The sequence below is a fragment of the Aquarana catesbeiana genome, linkage group LG07 (genome assembly GCF_042186555.1).
Source record: "Aquarana catesbeiana isolate 2022-GZ linkage group LG07, ASM4218655v1, whole genome shotgun sequence".
NCBI lineage: Eukaryota > Metazoa > Chordata > Amphibia > Anura > Ranidae > Aquarana > Aquarana catesbeiana.
This window is the reverse complement of record NC_133330.1, coordinates 287,268,340-287,290,669: the sequence shown is the minus strand read 5'-3', so window position 1 is coordinate 287,290,669 and position 22,330 is coordinate 287,268,340. Positions and strand designations below refer to the sequence as shown.

The 22,330-nt window shown below is 41.8% G+C and overlaps 2 protein-coding genes across 6 annotated transcripts in view; one reads left to right on the top strand and one right to left on the bottom strand.

Annotated features, from left to right (window-relative positions):
* The window catches only part of DARS2 (aspartyl-tRNA synthetase 2, mitochondrial), a 50,116-nt gene extending 45,842 nt beyond the window's left edge, over positions 1-4,274 (top strand). Inside the window, exon 18 of the mRNA XM_073593445.1 lies at positions 3,540-4,274. Within this exon, the coding sequence (XP_073449546.1) occupies positions 3,540-3,700 (161 nt within the window). The 3' untranslated portion in view covers positions 3,701-4,274. The remainder of the gene's footprint in view (positions 1-3,539) is intronic.
* A 1,577-nt stretch (positions 4,275-5,851) lies between these two features.
* Positions 5,852-22,330, bottom strand: part of RABGAP1L (RAB GTPase activating protein 1 like) — a 595,387-nt gene continuing 578,908 nt past the window's right edge. For all 5 annotated transcript variants that reach the window (XM_073593437.1, XM_073593439.1, XM_073593440.1 and 2 more), the window contains 6 exons: positions 13,100-13,210; positions 10,895-10,999; positions 10,420-10,503; positions 9,493-9,564; positions 9,183-9,374; positions 5,852-6,595 (listed from right to left, as the gene is read on the bottom strand). In XM_073593437.1, the coding sequence (XP_073449538.1) occupies positions 6,419-6,595; positions 9,183-9,374; positions 9,493-9,564; positions 10,420-10,503; positions 10,895-10,999; positions 13,100-13,210 (741 nt within the window). In that variant the 3' untranslated portion in view covers positions 5,852-6,418. The remainder of the gene's footprint in view (positions 6,596-9,182; positions 9,375-9,492; positions 9,565-10,419; positions 10,504-10,894; positions 11,000-13,099; positions 13,211-22,330) is intronic.

The following is a 22,330-nucleotide window of genomic DNA, read 5'->3' as shown; positions in this document are numbered from 1 at the left end:
TTTATTAGCTTTGTTGCCCTTCTTTGTACTTGTTCCATTTCCAGTACATCCTTCCTGAGGACTGGTGCCCAGAACTGGACAGCATACTCTAGGTGCGGCCGGACCAGAGTCTTGTAGAGCGGGAGAATTATCGTTTTATCTCTGGAGTTGATCCCCTTTTTAATGCATGCCAATATTCTGTTTGCTTTGTTAGGCTCAGCGATGGCATGCAATGCCAAGCTGCTGCTATCATCTACTAGGACCCGCAGGTCCTTTTCCATCCTAGATTCCCACTGGAGGTTCTCCCCCCAGTGTATTGATTGCATTCATATTTTTGCCACCCAAATGCATTATTTTACATCTTCTACATTAAACCTCATTTGTCATGTAGTTGCCCACCCCATTAATTGGTTCAGATCTTTTTGCAAGAGTTATTCTTCCATGCTTCCTGATGATGTCTTCCATACACTCCCGCTGGATACAGTTGTTTTAAATGTAAGTGTGCTTTGGTATAAATGATACTACTGAGATTTTAATAACTCCAGCATCCTGCTTCTTTCAAGACAAATAACAAGGGCACTAAATGAGTGTAGACCGGTAGGCCGCACACCCCAAAATTGCAAGAAACTATACGAAAACCCCCTAACGGGGCTTTAAAGCAGCCAAAAAAAAAAAAATTCAATATTCGTAGTTGAAAAAGTTTTAATTTTTATTAATACAAAAAGTATCTAAATAGCATATTATAAAAATCACTGAGGATAGGTGCTGACTAATCGAGTCATGACATGATCTGAATATGGCATACCAATATAATGGACAAAGCATACAATTGAACCAAGCACTAGGCACAATGCATAGGATAACGGCCAAAATTATCTTTGAAATAAATTCTTAAAAACAGTAGCAACACATATTGCTAGTGATACCATAGATGTATGTGGGGTAACTGAAGTTGTAACGTTAATCCTGACGCGTTTCGACCCTTCCCGGGTCCTCTTCAGAGGATAGTTGCCCCCTATGAAAAAGGTCAACATGTGTAAGACATAGCATCAAAATCAATGGTACCAGACTTGTGTACCTGCACCATCATATTACAGTTGTCTTAATCGCATAGTTACCTATTATAGAATTTTATGACGTTTTCACATGTAGTTAAGGAATTGTGAGTTGTAATGTTTTTGGATGATGCAGTTTCTCTTTAGCTCCCCCTGTCTTGCAAGGGATCACAACTAATAACTAATCACATACGGGGGCTATTAGTTGTGATCCCTTGCAAGACACTTTCGGCCCACCGCCCGCTTTCCTGGGAGCCGCTCTGACGTGGGGGAGACAGGGGAGCTAAAGAGAAACTGCATCATCCAAAAACATTACAACTCACAATTCCTTAACTACATGTGAAAACGTCATAAAATTCTATAATAGGTAACTATGCGATTAAGACAACTGTAATATGATGGTGCAGGTACACAAGTCTGGTACCATTGATTTTGATGCTATGTCTTACACATGTTGACCTTTTTCATAGGGGGCAACTATCCTCTGAAGAGGACCCGGGAAGGGTCGAAACGCGTCAGGATTAACGTTACAACTTCAGTTACCCCACATACATCTATGGTATCACTAGCAATATGTGTTGCTACTGTTTTTAAGAATTTATTTCAAAGATAATTTTGGCCGTTATCCTATGCATTGTGCCTAGTGCTTGGTTCAATTGTATGCTTTGTCCATTATATTGGTATGCCATATTCAGATCATGTCATGACTCGATTAGTCAGCACCTATCCTCAGTGATTTTTATAATATGCTATTTAGATACTTTTTGTATTAATAAAAATTAAAACTTTTTCAACTACGAATATTGAATTTTTTTTTTTTTTTTTTTGGCTGCTTTAAAGCCCCGTTAGGGGGTTTTCGTATAGTATCCTGCTTCTTTCTTTTTCCTGACAACATGCTGGCTCAACATCAGGAGTTCATCAGAATCACTAAGAATTTCCAAACCAGATCTCTCCCCAAAGGACCTGTCCATTCAAAGCATAATAGGCAGATGGATGGACGGACGATGATGTGTTGAATCATTCACTAAGTGGAAAAATTCCAGCAGAAAAGCGGGTTCCACTTGTATTGGCTTTGCTAGGATGTTGGAATTGGGTAATGAAGTGCAGGGATTTTACAGCCTTTGATATATGGAGCCAGCGGGTGATTTAGCCTGCCAAATACTTTATCAAAGCTGAAATTTTGGGATGAATGACCCTTTAAAGTGGAACTTCAGTCTCCCAATCAACATTGCTCATTTTTAATCCTCAGGCTGCTAGCATTAGTAAAATAGGTATGAAACTATGTTATATTTAAGTTTCTTCAGTTACTTCCTGGTTTCTTACCTAGGCAAATGTCATACATCCTAGTCTTCAGGAGGGGTTTTCTTAGCCAAGCACACTCTCCTGCATGCATGCTTGAGCTTAGGGCAGATGGACTCCAGGAAGTAATTGCTACATGAATCATTTGCACTTACTTAAGATGGTCATGGCCAGAAATGCGAGGGGGTGTTTTTCAAAGTGATTTCCCAACAAAATAAAGCATGAAGACCTGGATGGGGGAGTTTGCTTTGAATGTTTAAAATGAATTAAATAGTGTTTTGTGGTGCTCCGATGCAGTGAAGATCCACTTTAAGAATATAAAGGAGGATGGGTCCGGCCAATTTGCTGCTTTTTGTTTTGCATAGAAAACTAGGCACAGGAAAAGTGAACAGAGGGTGGCCATTTAAGAGAACAAAGTCAAGAGGCACAACCACAGAAAAGCAAATGATTTTCAAAGTTGAACTCCATCTATAATCTTTTTTTTTTTTTTGTTATGCACAGAGTAGCACCCAATGTGAGTTTTCCTATTGATACTATAAATCCAAACAAACATTCTATTTGGTAATAATCATTACGGGTTCCATTAAAATAAAAGTTAGGCTGGGTTCACATATGTGCAAATTGGATGTGGAGTTCCCCGCCTAACATGCAAGTGTCACTGCCTCGCAATAGAGCTGGTTCTCACAGTTCCAAGGCGGCCTCGGTCCGCATTCTAAAAGGGTCCTGTGCATGGTGGGGCCCGATTCGCATCGGAACCAGTGAACAGGAACACAAGGGACCCCCTGCTGTGAACCACGGCCGCACATATGTGAACCCGGCCTTAAAGTATAAAACTATTTAGTCACAATGGGGTTTACGTACTACAGCTAGAGAGTGTAAAATTAGTCAATTTCTGCATAGAAATCAATCAGCTCCTAACCTCCGCTTGTTCAATTAAGCTTTGTCAATAAAACGTGGAAGCTGATTGGTTTCTTTGCAGAATTGTGACTAATTTTGCACTCTCTAGCTGTAGTAAGTAAACCCCAATGTACTTGGTTGAATGTACACCTAAAGTGTTACTCGAGTCAGAATGTATTTTTCATTTTGAATAGAGGAGGGAAAAGAGTAGAACTTCTGTCGGTTCTACTTTAGCACACTATGTATATAATATATATACCCAGGTGACACATGGATAAGTCTTTAAAGTGGTAAATGTTCTGTTTTCAGGACTGGATCGCCTTATTGCCATTATCGTTGGAGCACCAAGCATACGTGATGTTATTGCCTTTCCAAAATCATTCAGAGGCCATGACCTTATGAGCAACGCACCTGATTATGTTTCCCCCGAAGAGCTCCAGCCTTATCACATACAGGTTACAGAGAAGTGAAGATGGATCATTAAGTGACTTAGATGGCACAGAACCCCATCATATAAGTATCTGACCCAAGGAAGCACATGAGCCTTCCCTGCGGATATACCCTTTGTATAGTTTATAACCAGATAAGTCACATTTCCTGTAATGTCTCTGATGGGTCACTCTGGATACAGGTTACATCATGCTGGCATCGCCGGTGACTAACCTAGCTAGACAGAATCTGGTGTTCACAATCTATCTGTGATTTAGTCCCTTTCCTCCAGCGGTGCATTCCGCCAGGTATGTCAGAAGATGAGCACTTTATTTTTATAATATCAGGAATTATGTGTCTAAGTTACTGCTGCTGTTTATGTATGAAAGGGAATGAAAGAACTGGCTGTGCTATGCAAGAAATCGGATTCTTTTCATGGTTCCAGTGCATACGAGTGAGAATGTGGTTGCTATAAACACACTTCTTTCAGACCCTTTTAAAATATGAGGACTTTTGTTTACTGCACATTGCTAACAATCTGATGTACTGTATTTGTCAAGAACTTTTATTAGATTGTCTTAACTGGAAAAAAAAATAAAACTATGAACATTTTAATTCGAGAGTATTTATTACAGCATCTGTTGGCTAACCTACAACGGTGATAACTGTTACTGCTGCTTCATTAGAATACATCTACTAAACAAAGTGTAATATCCTTTGGGCTGTATGTACACTGCGCATGCACAGGTTTTGAATGAACCAAAACAATTGGCACATCCTGCCATCCAAGCAGGATGAGAGTCACCCACCTTGTAGTTTTTTGGACAGACATGGCGCAGGCTGCAGATAGCCTACAGCAACTTTTATTGACCTTTTTACCCCAGAGGGGCCCTTTAAAATTCGGGGAACCTATTAAGATTAGTCGATTGGGGGTCATTGGGAAAATGCTACTTACACTGGTGGTGATAAGTGGGAAGAACTCCTCCATTACAGGTGTGGCCAGAATGACATCCTTGCAGTCAAACTGCTGGTTGTGCCAAGTGATGTTGGACCTGCAATAACACAAGCACCATCAGATGGAAGGGTACGTTGGCCATGGCTCAGGGAACCCTTAGCCACCCCTGGAGGAACCTTGGTTGAGAATGGTAGGCCTACAGGTATAACATTGAAAACAAGCTAGTTTTTAAAAAAATCTGTCTTTTTTCTATTGAACTGGGGCTGCCGGAATGCATAGGGAATTTTATTGTAAGGCCCCATTCACTTTGCGTGTGGGACACTCAGAGGTTTCTTCAGATTAGCTGGGGGGGGGGGGGGGGGGGGAGCCCCATTCAAAGCAATGGGAGTCAGATAGCACCTGCAGCCCTTAGCATGTAATTGTACATACACCAAGTTACCTTTTGATATTTGGCCGTGGGCACAGACAGTCTGCATACAGGGCTGATCAACACAGGTAATCACATGTTCGATGACATGTAAACGGCTGTTGGTGCTGTCAGCCTCCCATTGCTTTGAATGGGGCTTCCTCCCTGCGGTTAAATGCAAACAGCCCCCACACACAGGTGTGAATGAGGCCTAAAGGTGAACTAGCCCTTTTAAGTACCTGTTTTATTGAAAACAATGGAAATATGCATGTCATCCCATACAAACGAACATTGATGTACAATGCAAATTGAATTACATTGTGTCTCCATAGATTTCAATCTACCAAAAAAACAGCTGTGGATCCCACAATAAAGTAAACCTAAACTAAATATTGCATGTAGGGCAATAATATACATTGTGAAGAAGTTGGAAAACTTGGTACTTGATTGTGGGTTGTAGACACAGACAAATGTTATGGTAGTGCACAGCATGCGGAGTGTCTGTCTATATGGTAAAGGCACACACTGTCAAATGCAGATAGAATCTAAGGCAGCACCTCATTTAAGAAGCAGGTTAGCTTAGCATTGCAGTTTTCCGAACTCCCACAAAATTCAGAGTCCTTGTGATGAAATCTTGTTTTCTGCCTTAAACTGTCCATGCGTATTGTGATTTACTAGCTGATTGGATGTAAATTGACTGTTTAGATAGGCCTTGTACAACATACTTGTTAGATCGAATGGAAATCGTACAGATTGTTCCACGTGCGGTCACTTCCCTTATTCCATAGTGTGTGTATAAGAGTATTCCATAGTAAGAGTCTTAACACAGACTGTAGCAATGACTTTTTATTACTGATAATATTGTGATGGATTAATAAATTGTCAGGTTGCATACAATACAACACTGAAAGGCCCAGGGCAGAAATCCCATAGACAAATGATAATAAAAAAAAGAAAAAAATATTTAGCACTTTTGTTTTATGCAGCAATATGTCAAAACTTTTTGATCAAATATGTATTTCTATAAACATTTGTATTTCCACGCCAACATTTTATACATACAAAACACGCACATGAATCAGGCAGCCAGGGCAGTGAGCTTGTCAACATTTCGCAGGTCAGCTACTGGCTGGAGCCTAGGACCCTTCTTATACTAAAATAGTAAAAGTTCTTTAAAAGAAATAAAGTGTAAAAAGTGGCAGCAGCCCAAAGTAAAGTTCAGTTGCAGGAGGCAGAAGTAGACCGTGGCATGGAGATTAGAAGCTGGCTGGGCACATCGGTGATGGAAGAGAGTCATATGACCTCCATTCACCCAGGAGGCATCGGTACCCCTTTGCTCGCGATTCTCTGCTTCCCGTTTGGTCGTCTTGTGCTCTTGTTGTGTTCTCTTCCCTGGTGTTATGTACTCTCCTTGGGGGCCTGCAGGACTGGGCTGGAAGCTTGGGCTCCCTGTGGAGACTGTGCGGTAGGCTGGGTCCCTGTGGCAGTTTTAATAGAGTTCAGGGTTTTGCTAAACCAGGAGTTTTTGGCAGCTTGGATTTCATTGAGCAGCGCTCCTCGCTGATGCTCCAACTCCTACAGAGGGGGAGAGAGTGAGAGGTCAGAGACAGGAATGTACCACCATTGCATTTCTAATTTTACTGTGTACTGTAGATTAACAGTTGTAAAGAGGAGCAGGAAGGAATCCCAGGGTAGTAGTGTGTAGGCCCAGTTCCCCTGAATACAGCTATAATCCCTAGGATCCACCTTTGCAGCCAAACGTGTGCACTCTATGTCCTAAGAGAGGGTTAAGTGGTTCTAAACCCTTACGGTTTGTCCCTCTTAATGCATTCGCTGCATTAAAGGTAAAAAACCTTCTGTGTCCAGGATCCTTCTACCCCTATACTTACCTAAACCTGATCTTGATCCAGCACTGCAGGAGAGCAGGGGCTCCCTCCTTTCTCACTGGGCAGATTGATCGCAGTGAGAGCAGTTGGCTTCTGCTGCTATCAATCAAATCCTATGACGAGGGGGTGGGCAAAGCCCCACTGTCTGTCTATAGATGTAGAGAGTGGGGCTCAGAAGAGGATCTGGGTTGCTCTGTGCAAAGCTATTGCACAGAGCAGCTAAGTAGAACATGTGTGTTATTTAAAAAATATAAAAGTAAAGGCTTAGAATCACTTTAAGGATCTCAAGGCTCAGGTGGCGCATTGCATGTTAACCTATTCAGCCCCGGAAGATTTGGCTGCTCAATGACTGGCCATTTTTTTGCGATTTGGCACTGCGTCGCTTTAACTGACAATTGCGTGGATGTGCGACACTATACCCAAACAAAATTGACGTCCTTTTTTCCCCACTAATAGAGCTTTCTTTTGGTGGTATTTGATCACCTCTGCTTTTTTTTTCCCCCGCTATAAACAAAAGAGCGACGATTTTGAAAAAATACTATCGTTTACGTTTTGCTATAATAACTATCCCACTTTTTTTTCCCAAAAAAACATTCTTTCCTCAGTTTAGGCCGATATGTATTCTTCTACACATTTTTGGTTAAAAAAAATAAAATAATATCGCAATAAGCGTATATTGATTGGTTTGCGCAAAAGTTATAGCATCTACAAAATAGGGGATAGATTTATGGCATTTTTATTTTTTTTACTAGTAATGGCAGTGATCTGCGATTTTTTTTTGGGACTTCGATATTGCGGAGGACAAATTGGACATTTTTGGGACCACTGACAATTATACAGCGAGCAGTGCTATAAAAATACACCGTTTACTGTATAAATGTCACTGGCAGGAAAAAAATTTTTTTAGGCATGTTGTATGAATAGAAACACAAATGTATAGCGAGGGTCTCTCAAATGTGTCTGAAAAGGGTAGAAATAAACCAAGACAAGGTACGGTGACTTAATGCTTTACAGCAATGGTTTCCGAACTGTGGCCTGTTGCTTGTTTTTATCCAGCCCTCAGGACTCTATTCCTTCCACTGACACCAGCAATGGGGCATAATTCCTCCCACAGATAAACAATTAGGCACTATTCTTCCCTCTAATACTAATGATGGGGCACTACTCCTCCTCAGACACTCCGGCCACATACGGTACTGCATACACCAGCAGTCATTGTAGAACGAATTATCTGCATTTCCATTGATTCCTATGGGGAAACTCGCTCTGATATTTGAGTGCTTTGGATTACAAGCATGCTTCTGGAACTAATTATGCTCGTAATCCTAGGTATTACTGTAATTGTATTATAGACTTTTTAATATCAAAATTAATATTCATTTAAATTCATTTGTTGGACATTAATCGGCACCTTTAGCACAAGAAAAATGCATCGCTTTAAATACTATATGTCTTCACACTGGTCTGTTGCGCTTCGGTTGTGGTGTTAATCTTGTTTGCTGCATTTTTGGTCAGTTAAAAAAAAAAAAAAAAAAAGCACCACCTCATTGAAAACGCAGCAAGAACACATCAATAACGCACCCGTGTTAAGTTTTTGATGTGTTTTTTGAGTCGTATGGCCTATAAAAAAAAAAAAACACACCATAAGAACGGCTCCTTCTCTATCAGCAAAATGCTGAAAGCACCATTTTCGTCCACCGAAATTTCGGTGCATCTAGTTCCATCCGCCAAATGTATCCATCCAGACTCCACCTATACTTTAAATATGACATTTGGGTGGGTAGGACATCGGGATAGGATTCTTAGAAGGAAAAAAGGGAAAAAAATTGCTGCAAGGATAAAGTGCAGGCATCTAGAAGTGTGCACATGTACACACAGGCAGCTTCTAAAACCTTCCTGTTAGAACTGCCCGGCTTTCAGCTACAACAGGCTCCAATACTTCTGGGTATTGTCTCTTGCTTGTAAGCCCTGCTCCCACTCAGCCTATTGGCACCTCACTGGCTAACAGCAAGGGGCAGGCAAACTTCAGTAGTTTTATGAAGTGCCAAAACAGCTCAGTGTTCAGCCATAAAAGCAGATCAAGACAAGAACCTCTGCATATTATAACAGGTTCTCTTTAAAAAGAGCAATGTAAAATAGTAAACTTCACAAACAAAACATATTGTATTACAAAAGAAAGTATATTAACTGCTTCCATGTATGGTTCTCCCCAATACAAGGTGAATTCTCTAACAGTAACATAGTGGGAATGGTCCCCCTGACTGTTTGCTAAGTACCTGTATTTTGCACTTGGCCTCCACCAGCTGCAGTTTAGTCTGTGCCAGCTCCAGCTCCATCTCCCGCAAATGTTTCATCAGAGAGTCCTTCTCGTCATCTCCTCCGTCACCCGACTCGTCTTTGCTGGAGCCCTGTGCTGACCCCTCCTTACTGAAGATCTCACTGCAGTGACTGCAGGACATCAACTTGGCCTTAAAACATACAAAATAGTAAGATGTGAAAATACAGTTTTCAATCATTAACATGCTGAAAGCCAATTCTTGTGATGGCATAATTTGAGAATTTACTAGATTTGTGTTCATTTCTCACCTTAAGGATCTCCAGTTCCTCCCGGCTTGCTGTTTGTTGTTTCTCCAACCGTGTGCTCAACTGGGAACATATCTAGAAGTGAGATTATAAAAGATGTTAATGAGACATCACTACCGACACCATGTGGCAATTATGTTTAGGGCCAACTTAAACTAATAAGAGGGGGTTTGGTAGACAGTCTTCTATTTTCCCAGTCAGTCACATAGGGATTGATTTACTAAATCTGGAGAGTGCAAAATCTGGTGCAGCTGTGCATGGTAGCCAATCAGCGTCTAACTTCAATTTGTTCAGTTAAGCTTAGAAAAAAAAAAAAGTGGAAGCTGGTGCTGAGGTGCACCAGATTTTGCACTCACCAGTTTGTTAAATCAACCTTACTGACTTCCATGATGCTAAATATCTCTCTACCAACACCAACCTGGAGAGTCTCAGGCTCCCTAGAGGAAACGGCCACAAGTGCTCCTCTTATAGTGAACATTGCACACCCTGGTGACCATAAGAGGGTTCACTTTGTTGTGCCAGCTCCTTGGTCTAATAAAATTGATCGGTGAAAGTTGAAGAATCATTTGGTAGGCCTGAGAGAGATGTTTCTACTATCTGTCTTTAGGCACCTGAAGAAACAGATGTGCAAGTTGAAGGCCCTGGAAGTTGATTAGACTGGACAAAGTGGCAGAAAAAAGATCATGGAGGTGAATGTAGTTTATATCCCAAACCACCTTAAGAATAGACCTACATTTTTATTGCAGCTGGCCGAGGACACACAGAAATCAATTGTTTTCTGTGTCCCCACTTGACGGCAGTAAAGCGCCAGTCATTGCACACCGTGTGAATTAGCCCTTATGCTCTCTGTAAACATATGTGGACTTTGCAATTACTTTATGCACATCTAATAACACCTGAGAGATGTAACTCTACCATGTAATGACTTACCTGTTTGTACTCTGCTATGATAGCAGTGGTCTTCTTAATTTCCTGCTCTGCCTTTTCTAGTTGTTTCCTGAACACTTCCTTCAGCTGTGGGGAGACAATATCTTTTTTATTAAACCAGACCAAAAGGTTTACAGTAAAAACAGTGAAGTTTTTAAAGAGGAGCTCCAGGCTCCCCTCAAAAAATTAGAAGTCAGCAGCTACAAATACTGTAGCTGCTGACTTTTAATATAAGGACACTTACCTGTCCATGGATCCTGCCATGTCCTCCCCCCGAGTAGATTCTTCAATCGGCTTCAGGTGCCGGAATCTTAAAAAGGCAAGTTCACCTTTCATAACAAGCTACATCTTGAACCCATATTCAGGGTGTAACATGTTGTGAAAGGATGAGCCCCTGCTGTGACAGCTGGCAAGGGATCTTCTCCCCCTGCTAGCTGTTAAAAAAAAACAAAAAAACGTATGAAACATGGCTCCTTACCTGTGCTGTCTCCTCTTCCTGTTTACGCTTCTCCTCCTCAGTTTCTACAAGCCTCTGTTTAGTCAGGAGAAGTTCCTTATTTAATACCTCTGCCTTGTCTTCTGCCTGCCAAAAAAAACGCCAATTGTCAACACCGGTTTCTATTTACATTCCATAACTAGTACCATATTACAATTGCTTTCAAGTAGAAATACAGTTCATCTTTTATATGCAAACACTTGAAAGTGTAAGTTTAAAAATTGTGCATGCATACTTGCAAATCTGGGTTACTTTTTAATTATTCATAGGTCATCTTGCTCTTGTTGTTAACCAGCATTAGTGGGAGGTTATACAAGGATTCACAGGAAGGTCTCTGCAGGAGAACCGTGTGTGATAAAGAGGATGTATCGCCACTCAATCATCCTCCTCTCCAGCTCTTATATGAGCACCTTGTCACTGAGATGTGGAAAGCACACATCTGGACTGTTTGGTCAGCAGAGGTTTTGAGTCAGCCAGGAGTTTTGAGAATCCCCAGTATCAGCTGGGAGACCTCCTGGAAAAGCTAAAAGGCAAAATAGTTTTGAAAGCATGCCTGATTTTAGAATTAAAAAGGCATTCCGCTTTAAGGTTTAGGTAATCTAAATCTGATGTCTGGCATGAAAGAGCTGGATCAGCCTTCAACTTGTAGAGACTACAGTAGTGGCGAGATCACTCAACTAGAGGTCCTGGCTGTAACCTCCCCCATGCAAGCCGATTCCTTGGAATATTTTCAGACTGTAAAAAAAAAAAAAAAAAAAAAAAAAAAAAAAAAAAGTGAAAAATCCAGCAAGTGCAGCACTTGTGGATGAGGTAAGGAAGACCGATACAAAAGTCTTGCCTCATTGAATTATGATTCCAGGATTTCTGTAATTTTCCTTAACTGGCTGATAGAGTGCTTGAAGATGTGAAAAGCTTCAATGGTGTGGCAGAAATGAACATTTGACAAAAAAGATCTACGTTTTGACACAGGCAGGCAGATGAATCCACAAAAATCCTTCGACTATGGAGGTCCACTCATGGAATGGTGAGGAAATCGGGACCTGCCTGCGAAATCTCTCTGTGATACCATGTGCTTCCAAACTGCTCGAGACACCCTCTACTACAGGTGGCTCTGCGATCCTACTGAGGGGGGACATCCTCGCCCAAGCCTAAAGTGCCCAACAACAAAAAATAGACTGCAGCCAGACACTGAGAAAAAATTGCAATATTAGGCTTCCATATTTCTGAATGCTGAGATTTCAGCTGTTGGTATGTGTTGGAGCACATACTATGCCAAACCAAAGATCCATCAGGCCTTGTCATGTGGCCCTCGCACCCAGTTTTGCAGCCAGAACATGGCAAAACTCCATTCCACCACAATCGGCTCTCACCCTCTACTCCCGCTCCCTACTGTCACTTGTGAACACCAAAGCCTTCTTTTTTAGAAGGGACAGCTTTGCTCATGGATCTAACAGATCTCTTGTATGCACTAACGGTGGGGACAAATCTCCAGAGGGAGAACCAGAACGATCTCCATGCAAGGTGAGGCAAAGCTGCCCACACAGGGAGGTACTAGAGCTGGGGCAGTTAGGAGACAGATGCAAGAAAGCATTGGGGGTGCACCCCAGATACAACCGGCCCTTTGAGGACAACCAATCTACTGATGTGTCTGCAATGAAACTGAATTAGAGAATTATACCTCCAGAAGGTTCTAACAGATTTCTTGGTAGAGAGATGTTTGTTTTTGAAAACAGGTTTGCCTGTTGAGACCATGCTCCTTCCAAGTTGGACAAATGACAATCCAGAAAAGGATAGGAAAATCTTACACCTAGGGCCTCCATAATAGTCTCTAGTGATTTCAGCTTGCTGACCCATTAAAGGGCATACGGAGTTGTGCATATTAGTCTACGGAGAAAAAAATTGATCCTATGATGTAAATTTCCACAACAAAGCACATACTAATTTGAAGTGTTACTTCTCTTATATCAGAGGCTCCATTTACTTTCCTCAGATGATAATCCCTCCTGATATATTGCTGGATTCAGCCTACAATTGATGTGCTCTTCACACCTATGAAAGTTTCTGCTCTCCCCCCCCCCCCCCAAGGTGCTGTGATAAGAGCAAAAATCTGTACACTGTCACATCTGGGAATACGTATAAAATGTCACTGCGGCTTGAAACATTTCTTATTGATTGTTCTGAACTTACCTGGTCAAGATCATTGCGCAGAGCAATCTTACTGGTGACCAGTTCATGTGCCAGGTCATCGTTCTCTTGCTCCAGTCTCATGCTGGTCTCCTGCAGCCGCCGGTTCTCTCTCTGTGAGGGAAGAACATGAAGACAGGGTAAGTTTATAGAGCTATAGACCTAAGCTCAGGTTATATATATTTTTTTTTTAGTGGTTAGTATTGTTGCATAACATTGAGAGACAAAAACATCTAACCACAACACACAGCCAGAACTAGACCAGTCCATAAATCTAGCCAGATAGCAGTTGCTTTTACCAAACAATCCATCCAGAGAAATTTTAGATTTTCTACTGTCCCAAACATGTGCAGTCGTATTGTAGGAATATGCATGATTGTGTCAACTACAGGTCACTACCTACCACTGTTATTGTGGAATAATAAGCGCTAATAATTAAACGTGATTTTGTCATTAGCGCTCCCCCCCCCATTACGTGTCACTTATTGCGCCGTCAATAAATATTGGGGCTGCAGCTGCTGGAACATGTTACATCCTAAATATGAGATACATGTAACATCTTCCAAAATGGATTTGAATGCAGTGTGTGAAATGCGCACGAATCGCATGGTTTCCTGCACCGCATTAGGCCCGCCATACACGGTTCAAATGTGAACCGGTCGAGATTCAAACCATTAGTGGTCAGGCTGAATGTATAAAGTTCGATCAACGTAGGTATAACCAGCCTGCCGGATTCTCTTATGATTATCGCAAGCGGCTGCTATAGCTGGTGGTGTTGTGAGAATCCCTCCTGTGGAGTTATAGTGTTCTCCCTGTGGAAGGGGGGGGGAACGCAGTGATTACTGCTAGCGGCTGTAATAGTCGCTAGCAATAACCACATGTAAAATCCGACATGCTGGTTGTACCCAAGTTGATGGATCAATACAGGGTCCTATCAGCCTGCCCGTACATGGTTCGGATCTCTGCAGGTCCCTGCTGAACTGGCCAAGATTCAAAGCATCTATGGGCAGCTTTAGACGACTAGCGTTTTGCGATCTTTTGCAAGAGAATTACACCTGTGCTTGAATAGGGGGCTTCTTATAAAGACATCTGGGCTCTTTCAGTAATTTTCCTGAAAAGGCCATCAAATAGAGGAATGATTGCGATTGGTTAGACAACACTCTTTCTTTCAGGCAGTTTAATAAGAGTTCTAAGGAGACTGAACTGGTTATAGGAAGGTCTGAAGTGCTCACAAATCCCTGTGCCGCTGATAAGGAACTACAAGTCCCACAGTGCTCTGACAGCCATGCTAGGATTTGTAGTAACAGCAGGAGGGTCCTGATACGGGTTACATCCAACAACAGCAAAGCTCAGCACACTTATGAAACTGGTCCCGGCAGCAGCGCAGCATTGTTAACACACTGCAGAAAGAAGCAGCAAGCGGAGAGGAATTTCATAAGCATCACGGAGCAACTAGCCCAGGGCACCGATGTAAATTCACATGAATGCCAGAGACAAAAAGCAGCTTTTATCACATACATCCTATTATTAGACCCGCATGTTCAATTATTCCACAAGATTGGTCCAGGGTCCATAAGAGAAATTACGTTAAATTAACCACATCGAGACAATGCATTGTGTGTCCCTCACCACTTGTACTTCAGGCCATCCCATACTTACTATTTTATGTGTCCAGTGCAGGCGACTTTACTCCGGGTCTGCTAACTGGATGGACATTATTTAGAGTTTTGCATATGTCTTTGCTGATTAGCAGCGAGTGGTTCTGAATTCTCTATGTTATGCGATGGCTCAGCTATTTCCTGACTTGTTGCTGTGCAGGAAACTGAATTGCTGTAGCTATTGTGATATGCTGTGCTTCTCAGCATTTACCAGAAATAAACACAACATTGTCTTCCTGTGCTACATTTTCCTGGCTCATACTTCATATTGTCATGGGGAAATTACACCAACCAGACATTCAATGAAGAAACACTTGATGCAATAACCTGCTGCAACAAATAAGAAATCACTTTAAGCCACACTAGTACAATCTGGATACTGATTGTTGCTGCAGCCTGCAGGCACTGCACTTTGCATTTAGCGTGGTGTCCTTTGCATACATTTATTAAACAAAACCAATTGTTTTGTGGGTTATTTACTTTAGAACTTGATTCTGTATTACCTCAACAATGATAGATCCACACCCTAAGAGGTGGGGAGCTTAGAAATAGTAGCAGGAATTCCATGGCTTTGTTAATCAGCGAATGTACTCTGAGCCATGGGTGAAAAGTTGAAGTGTGTCTCACCAGCAGGTCAGATGCTTTTTTACATTTAATAAATTGCACTTGAAAAAAGCAGAAGTGCGGGATATAAAAACCCAAACATACATACTTACCTATGTGACTGCAACATCGTCCACTGATCGCTCAGTTCTCGGTCTTTACTAAGCAGAGAGCGGTGGCTGTCAGTCACCAGCTCTCTGCTCTGCCCCTCCAGATCCTCACTTGGAGCACCAGCTTGTGGAGGGCATGAAAGCAACTGGCTCAGGCTCTTAGCAGCATGCTGAGAGGCTGAACCAGCTGCTGGTCAGGATGTGGGTGGATTCCAACATTATTGTCAGTATCCTTGCAGAGCCTGGACTGCCTCTGTGATGTTAGCGGACAGCAGGCTTTAGCTGAATCTGAGGCATAGGAGTGCAGAAATAAGTGCACTCCTGTGGCACAGAAGGGAAGTATGGCCAAAAAAAAGCTTTAGTCGTACTTCTTTAAAACCTTGAAACAGAAATCAGGTTGGGTCATGGACAACACTAACTTTTTATTTCCTTCTGGGATTAGGCATAATTCACACGCCTGCTGTTCATGTACCTCACAATCAACTGCCACTCTAGCTGTGGAAATTTAAAGGGAACCTTTACCCATAACTTGATAACAAATGTTTTTTTTAGCAAGGAACATACATTCCACATTAAAGTTGAACTTTAGTCAGAAAATGAAGTTGTGCGAGATCACTTCGGCTGCTTTCACACTGGGACGTCGGTAAAACGCCGCTATTTTTAGCAGCGCTTTACCATTGTTTTTGCAGAGGTTTTCGGCTGTTAGCGGAGCGTTTTTAACCCCTGCTAGCAGCCGAAAAAGGGTTAAAACGATCTGCAAAGCGACACTGCAGCGTTGCCCATTAATTTCAGTGGGCAGGAGCGGTGTATACACCGCTCCAAAGATGCTGCTGTTTGTGGGTTTCTAAAAAGAAGTGTCCACATGTCCTACCTCTCACAATGGCTTTGGCCACCTTTAGTGAACTGATAAAGTACAACTAAAGACAAAAACTTTTTTAGTTTTGGATGGAGTGCGCCTTTTTTTGTTTTGTTATGGAGATTCACTCTCTCTATGTGTCCTGGTTACCATCATCATTGATAATGAAAGTAAAAGAAAAATCACAACTTTTGGGTTGTCCCCAGAAAAGTAAGAGGGAAATCTTCCAATGGGGACACTAGATCTGGGGATCCCCAAGGGATTCCCTTAATATGCAGAGATTTCCTCTCACTTCTGGTTTTGGCTATGGGACAGGAAAAGAAGGGAAATCTCCCCAGTGGGGCACAGGTGGCAAAAAAAAATAAACTGACAGGGATTATAACTCTCCCTTACTCTATCCAAAATGAAACATTTTGAATGAAAAACAGTTCTACTTTAAATATTGGGTCTTGAACACAAAGGGGATGATTTACTAAAACTGGAGAGTGCAGATCTGGTGCAGATATACATGGTAGCCAAAAAGTCAACTTCAGCTTGTTCAATTAGGCTTTGACTAGAGCTGCACGATTCTGGATAAAATGAGAATCACGATTTGTTTAGAATAAAGATCACGATTCTTGCAGCGTAACCTCATCTTTCACGTTATACAAAAAATTGGGCTAACTGTGCTGTGTTTTTTTTTTTTTTTAATTCATTTAGTTTTTTCCCAAAAAATTGCGTTTGAAGACTGCTGCGCAAATACAGCGCAACATTCAATATTGCAACGACTGCCATTTTATTCTCTACGGTCTCTGCTAAAAATATACAGAATGTTTGGGAGTTCAAAGTAATTTTCTAGCAAAAAATACTGATTTTAATTTGTAAGCAACAAGTGTCTTTAACCACTTCTGGACCGCACATATACTGCGGCAGGGCGGCCTGACTGCATGAACCAACGTACCTGTTTGGCGGCCCGTGCATGAGATACTCCCGCCCATGGGTCCGGTGGACTCGATGTCCACCAGCCACCCATGATCATGGTACAGAGAGGCAGAATGGGGATCTGCCTATGTAAAGGCGGATCCCCGTTCTGACAGGTGACAGCACTGAGATCGGCTGTTCCTAGTGATCAGGAACAGCGATCTCTGTGTTGTCCCAGTAAGCCCATCCCCTACACAGTTAGAACACAACCAGGGAACACAGTTAACCCCCTTGATTGCCCCCTAGTGTTAACCCCTTTCCTGCCAGTGTCATTTTACATTGATCAGTGCATTTTTTAGCACTAATCACTGTAATAATGTCACTGGTCCCCCAAAAAGTGTCACTTGGGGTCAGATTTGTCCACCGCAATGTCGCAGTCCCACTAAAAATAGCAGATCACTGCCATTACCAGTAAAAACAATAAAAAATAAATAAATGTCCATAAATCTATCCCATAGTTTGTAGACATGATAACTTTTGCGCAAACCAATCAATATACGCTTATTGCGATTTTTACCAAAAATATGTAGAAATACATATAGGCCTAAACTGATGAAGAAATTTTTTTAGGGATATGTATTATAGCAGAAAAAACATAAATAAATAAATATATATATATATATATATAAAAATATTTTTTCAAAATTGTCGGTCTTTTTTGTTTAAAGCGCAAAAAATTAAAAACCCCAGGAGGTGATCAAATACGATCAAAAGAAAGCTCTTTTTGTGGGAAAAAAAAAAAAAAACGAACATCAATTTTATTTGGGTACAACGTCGCACGACCACGCAATTGTCAGTTAAAGCCACGCAGTGCCGTATCACAAAAAATGGCCTGGTCATTAAGGGGGTAAATCCTTCCGGGGCTGAAGTGGTTAAACTGACCTAATTTACAGACCGAAGTTCATCCCTTTGATCTAAAAGAACCAAATGTTACATTGCATCTCTTCTCTATCAACATTCCTCAGCGCTGAGGAGTGTCGATAAACATTTGCTGTTTTTTTTTCTTTTTTTACAGCTCAGAGCAGAGAACGGCTCTGCACTGTTTACAAAGAATCGTGGAAATGCCCGATTAAGATCATGAGGGGGGCTGAATCGAGAGCGTGATTTTTTTAATGATTAATCGTGCAGTGCTAGCTTTGACCTTTAGCCCCCCAATTCACATCCGCATGATTTGACAAATTGCATGCCAAATCACAGCCTATTGCCAGCAACGGCACTGTCCCAATCGATGCAGCGCCATATTGATTTCCAGAAGTAGTTCCTGCACTACTTTTGGCGACTTCGGGGGCGATTTCATGAACCCACACAGATGTCTTTCAAATCATTCCTGAACTCGCACTGAAATGCGGGTTTGAAATCATGTGAGTTCGGCTGATCTTGCACGATTAGTTTCTATGCAGACCTGCACCAGATTTTGCAACCCCAAATTGTCTTTTTTAAGTAAAAAGTCATCTTTAAACCCCGGGTTGTAATGTACTATTCATGCTACTGTTCATCAGTAATAGCCAACAACACCAATGAGCCCCAGAGGAGTTATCCTCTCAGTACAGGTATGTCAGGTCTGGGGAAGGTATTTGTAAATTCTTTATGAAAAGGTCACTTGAGACACCCAGGTAACATGAAATCAGCCTCGCCCCACACCTCTCCTGTATGGCACGGCATAACTCACAGACTGGTTTAACGAGCTGAATTTACATTTGGAGCCACCTCTTTGTAGTAGAACACATTGCTAATGAAATGAGGCATGGGCACACAGAAGTTGTATATCAGGCAGCAGGTACAAACTGCAATGATCCATATCCCACCAGTAATAAATAAAAGCAAAATAGCAATTATGGGAAACTGTGTAAATAAATAAAAAAAATTATATATATATATATATATATATATATATATATATATATATATATATATATATATGTATGTGTTTGTGACTACTAAACACAATGAAGGCGTTTTATCAGACACAGCACCTTATAAGAGGTCATGCTGAAGATTTGCCAACAGTATTGAGTTGTCATGGCAGGATCCGCACCAGTGGCCTCCAAACTGTGACCCTTTGCTTACCTTTATCATCTTTCTCTCGAGGCATTATTCCTGCCACTGCCTTCAACAATGAGGCATAATTCCTTCCACTGACAACAAAAATGGTGCGCTATTCCTTCCACCAACTATTTCATCCCCCAATATCAAAGATCAGGCATTGTTTATTCCCACTGGGCACAGTCCGGCCCCTCCAAAGTCTGAAGGACAGTAGACTGCCACTTTAGAAAGTTTGGAGACCCCTTATCTACACCGACGTCCTGCCCATCACATTACCATACATCCTTGTATTGGGCCATTTGTCTTCACACTAGCAATAAATAAAAAAAACAATTCTAACAATTCTAAAACTGCAAAGCACACCTATGGATTTGATCCTGTAGCAACCAATATGTCAGCTCTGATCTGGTTATAATGGGCAACCAACTCTCCTTTAGTTTTTAGTAGACAATCATTCTTGGGGGCTTAAAATATTCTTCAAAGTCTAACTCCATCTAATAAGCTGAAAGCTGCACCAAGCATCACACTGCAAAACAAGCCATGATAAGCTCAGCAAGCTGGAGACTCAGGACACTGGACAATCGATAGGCTTCTCTTCTATAGCTAAGCTGAGACACCTTACGTACTGCACAAGCACAGAAGCAGCAGGGACTTACCTCCAGGATGAGTTACAGGACAGTCTTCCTAATAAGATACCAGACGTAGAATGAGTACAGAGCGAGGTGTGGAGGGCTGGAATCAGGGAGGAGGTGGCCGGCTATTTCTCTGTTACTTCCTTATGGCAGAAGGTTGAATACAAAGCTGTCTGAGCAGATAAATATAGAAGCCTCTGCTGTTCTTTATCAGGCTTGCCCATACAGAAACCTCCAGCTCCACAGCAAACCTTGCCAGATAACCGCAGAGCTCCAGGTTGTAACATGTCCAGCCCTGCCGCAAGCAGGTACAGATTTAATTTCAGGTGTGATAGTTGCCTGTCTTCTGAGCCATTGGGGGTTAGCACTGTTACTCAGGCTTCCATGCACTCTATTACATGAAGCTTTCAGTGGAACAGCCATAAACATTAAGGGTTAATTCACACATGTGTTCCAGTTGTTCTGCATCCAAAACGCATAGAAAGTAGGTTGCATGGTTTTCTCTGGCATCGTTCACACCAGTGCTTGCATTTCCATTGCATTTTTTTTTTTTTCTAAAAAGTAGAACGTGCTGCCTTTTTCCTGCACAGAACTGTACTGGAACACGGTAAAACACATTAAAAATGCACCAAAAATGCAGCAAACACACACCGCACACCAGTACAGTAAAAAAATTAAAAAAATCTGGAAATGCGTCAAACACATGCATGCATTAACTCATCCCGAACAGATCTGGAGGACATGTTTGTGGTTCACGCCAGATTCAGGCCAGAGCATTTTTAATCTGCATCAAAAACGCATGCACAGTGTTTTCTATGTATTCCAGTGGCACCAGTTCACACCAGTGCGGTGTGTTCTAGAGCAGTCAACAAAAGTAGAAACATGCTGCATTTCTTCTGTATGGAACACATCTGGAACATGGCAAAAAGCACTGGAACACACATGTCCTGAATTGACACAAAGAAAAAAAGGCAAAAAAACGCATTGAAGTGCATCAAAATGGGTGTAAACAGAAAGGCATCTGGAATGCAGAAATTGTGTTGTAAGCTGGCTCTAAACCTGGCCAGGCATTGAAGGCTTACCTCCCAACTGCCATCTCTGGTTTGGAGGGGCAGTATCCAAGACCCCAAATCCTTGTGTCCCACTCCAGTCCACAACTGTCCCTCTTAGGTCTGATGTTCAGCTATGACAAATCAATACGCTGAAAAACTACCAAATGTTTTCATATTGTCCTTTGTGTAAGGGTAGATTTACACACGTGTGTAAATCCACCATTCCTCTGAGGAGCAACCTGCATTCAGATCGCGATTCAGAGGCGGTGAGGAGGTGATGTGACTCCTCCTCCTCACTTGCTTTAACCCATTTTTGCTGACAAATGCAGCACAACTGTGTGCAGAGTGTTTTGCCATGTTGCCTCATTTGCATGAATGGATAGTTTTTTGCCACAAGCGTGAAGCATCGTGACCACATCATGTAAACACCCCTCAAGGGGGGCTCAACAATGCATTTTTAATACACCCTCCAAAACATCTAAACTTGGCCTTAGAGTCAAAGGTGCAACTATAGCCATAGCAGCCCATGTGATTACTATGCGGTCCAGAGCTGTCTGGATAAACACTCATTTATGTAGGTAGCTATAACACTTGTTTGCATGAAAATTTTAACTAAACCTTGGACACAAAAACATTCACTTAAAAATACTCCTCAGCCATAAAGGATATAAAATTCAATTTGTGTGCACCAAATGCCTTTGCAAATCCAGAAATTACCTTGAAAAAGTAGCAGTGACATCATCACGGTGCTGTACATAGTCTGTGCAGAGAACAGAGCAGTAGAAGGGGGCCAGCATACCCCACCCACTACAGACTGCCTGCTGAAAAGTACAAAAGGGGGCGGAGACAAGACCAGTCTCTCTGCACAAGGAGAGAGAACAGCAGTGACCGGTCTTAATTACAGGAAAAATCTGCACAGATCTGGAAGAAGTACACGAAGCACACCAAGATTCAACTAGGAATACACGAGTCTTGTATCTAGACAATATTTTCCCATCTTGGAGTTCAGCTGAACTAAAAGAATTGCCTTGGAGATGGAGATTAGAGACAGGTAATGAATTTGCAATGAAGTCCACAATGGACATTGATACTTTGTGAATTTTTAAATACAAAAAGTAGTATTGTTGTCGATAAAAACAGCAATCATTTTCTACCATCACAAATATTGGTAATAAATTGTGTCCCTTTTTTTCATCCTTATAAAGGAGTTGTAAAGGTACACGTTTTTTTCACCTTAATGCATCCAATGCATTAAGGTGAAAAAACATCCGACAATGCCAGCCCCCCCCCCCCCCCCCCCGTTTTACTTACCTGACACCT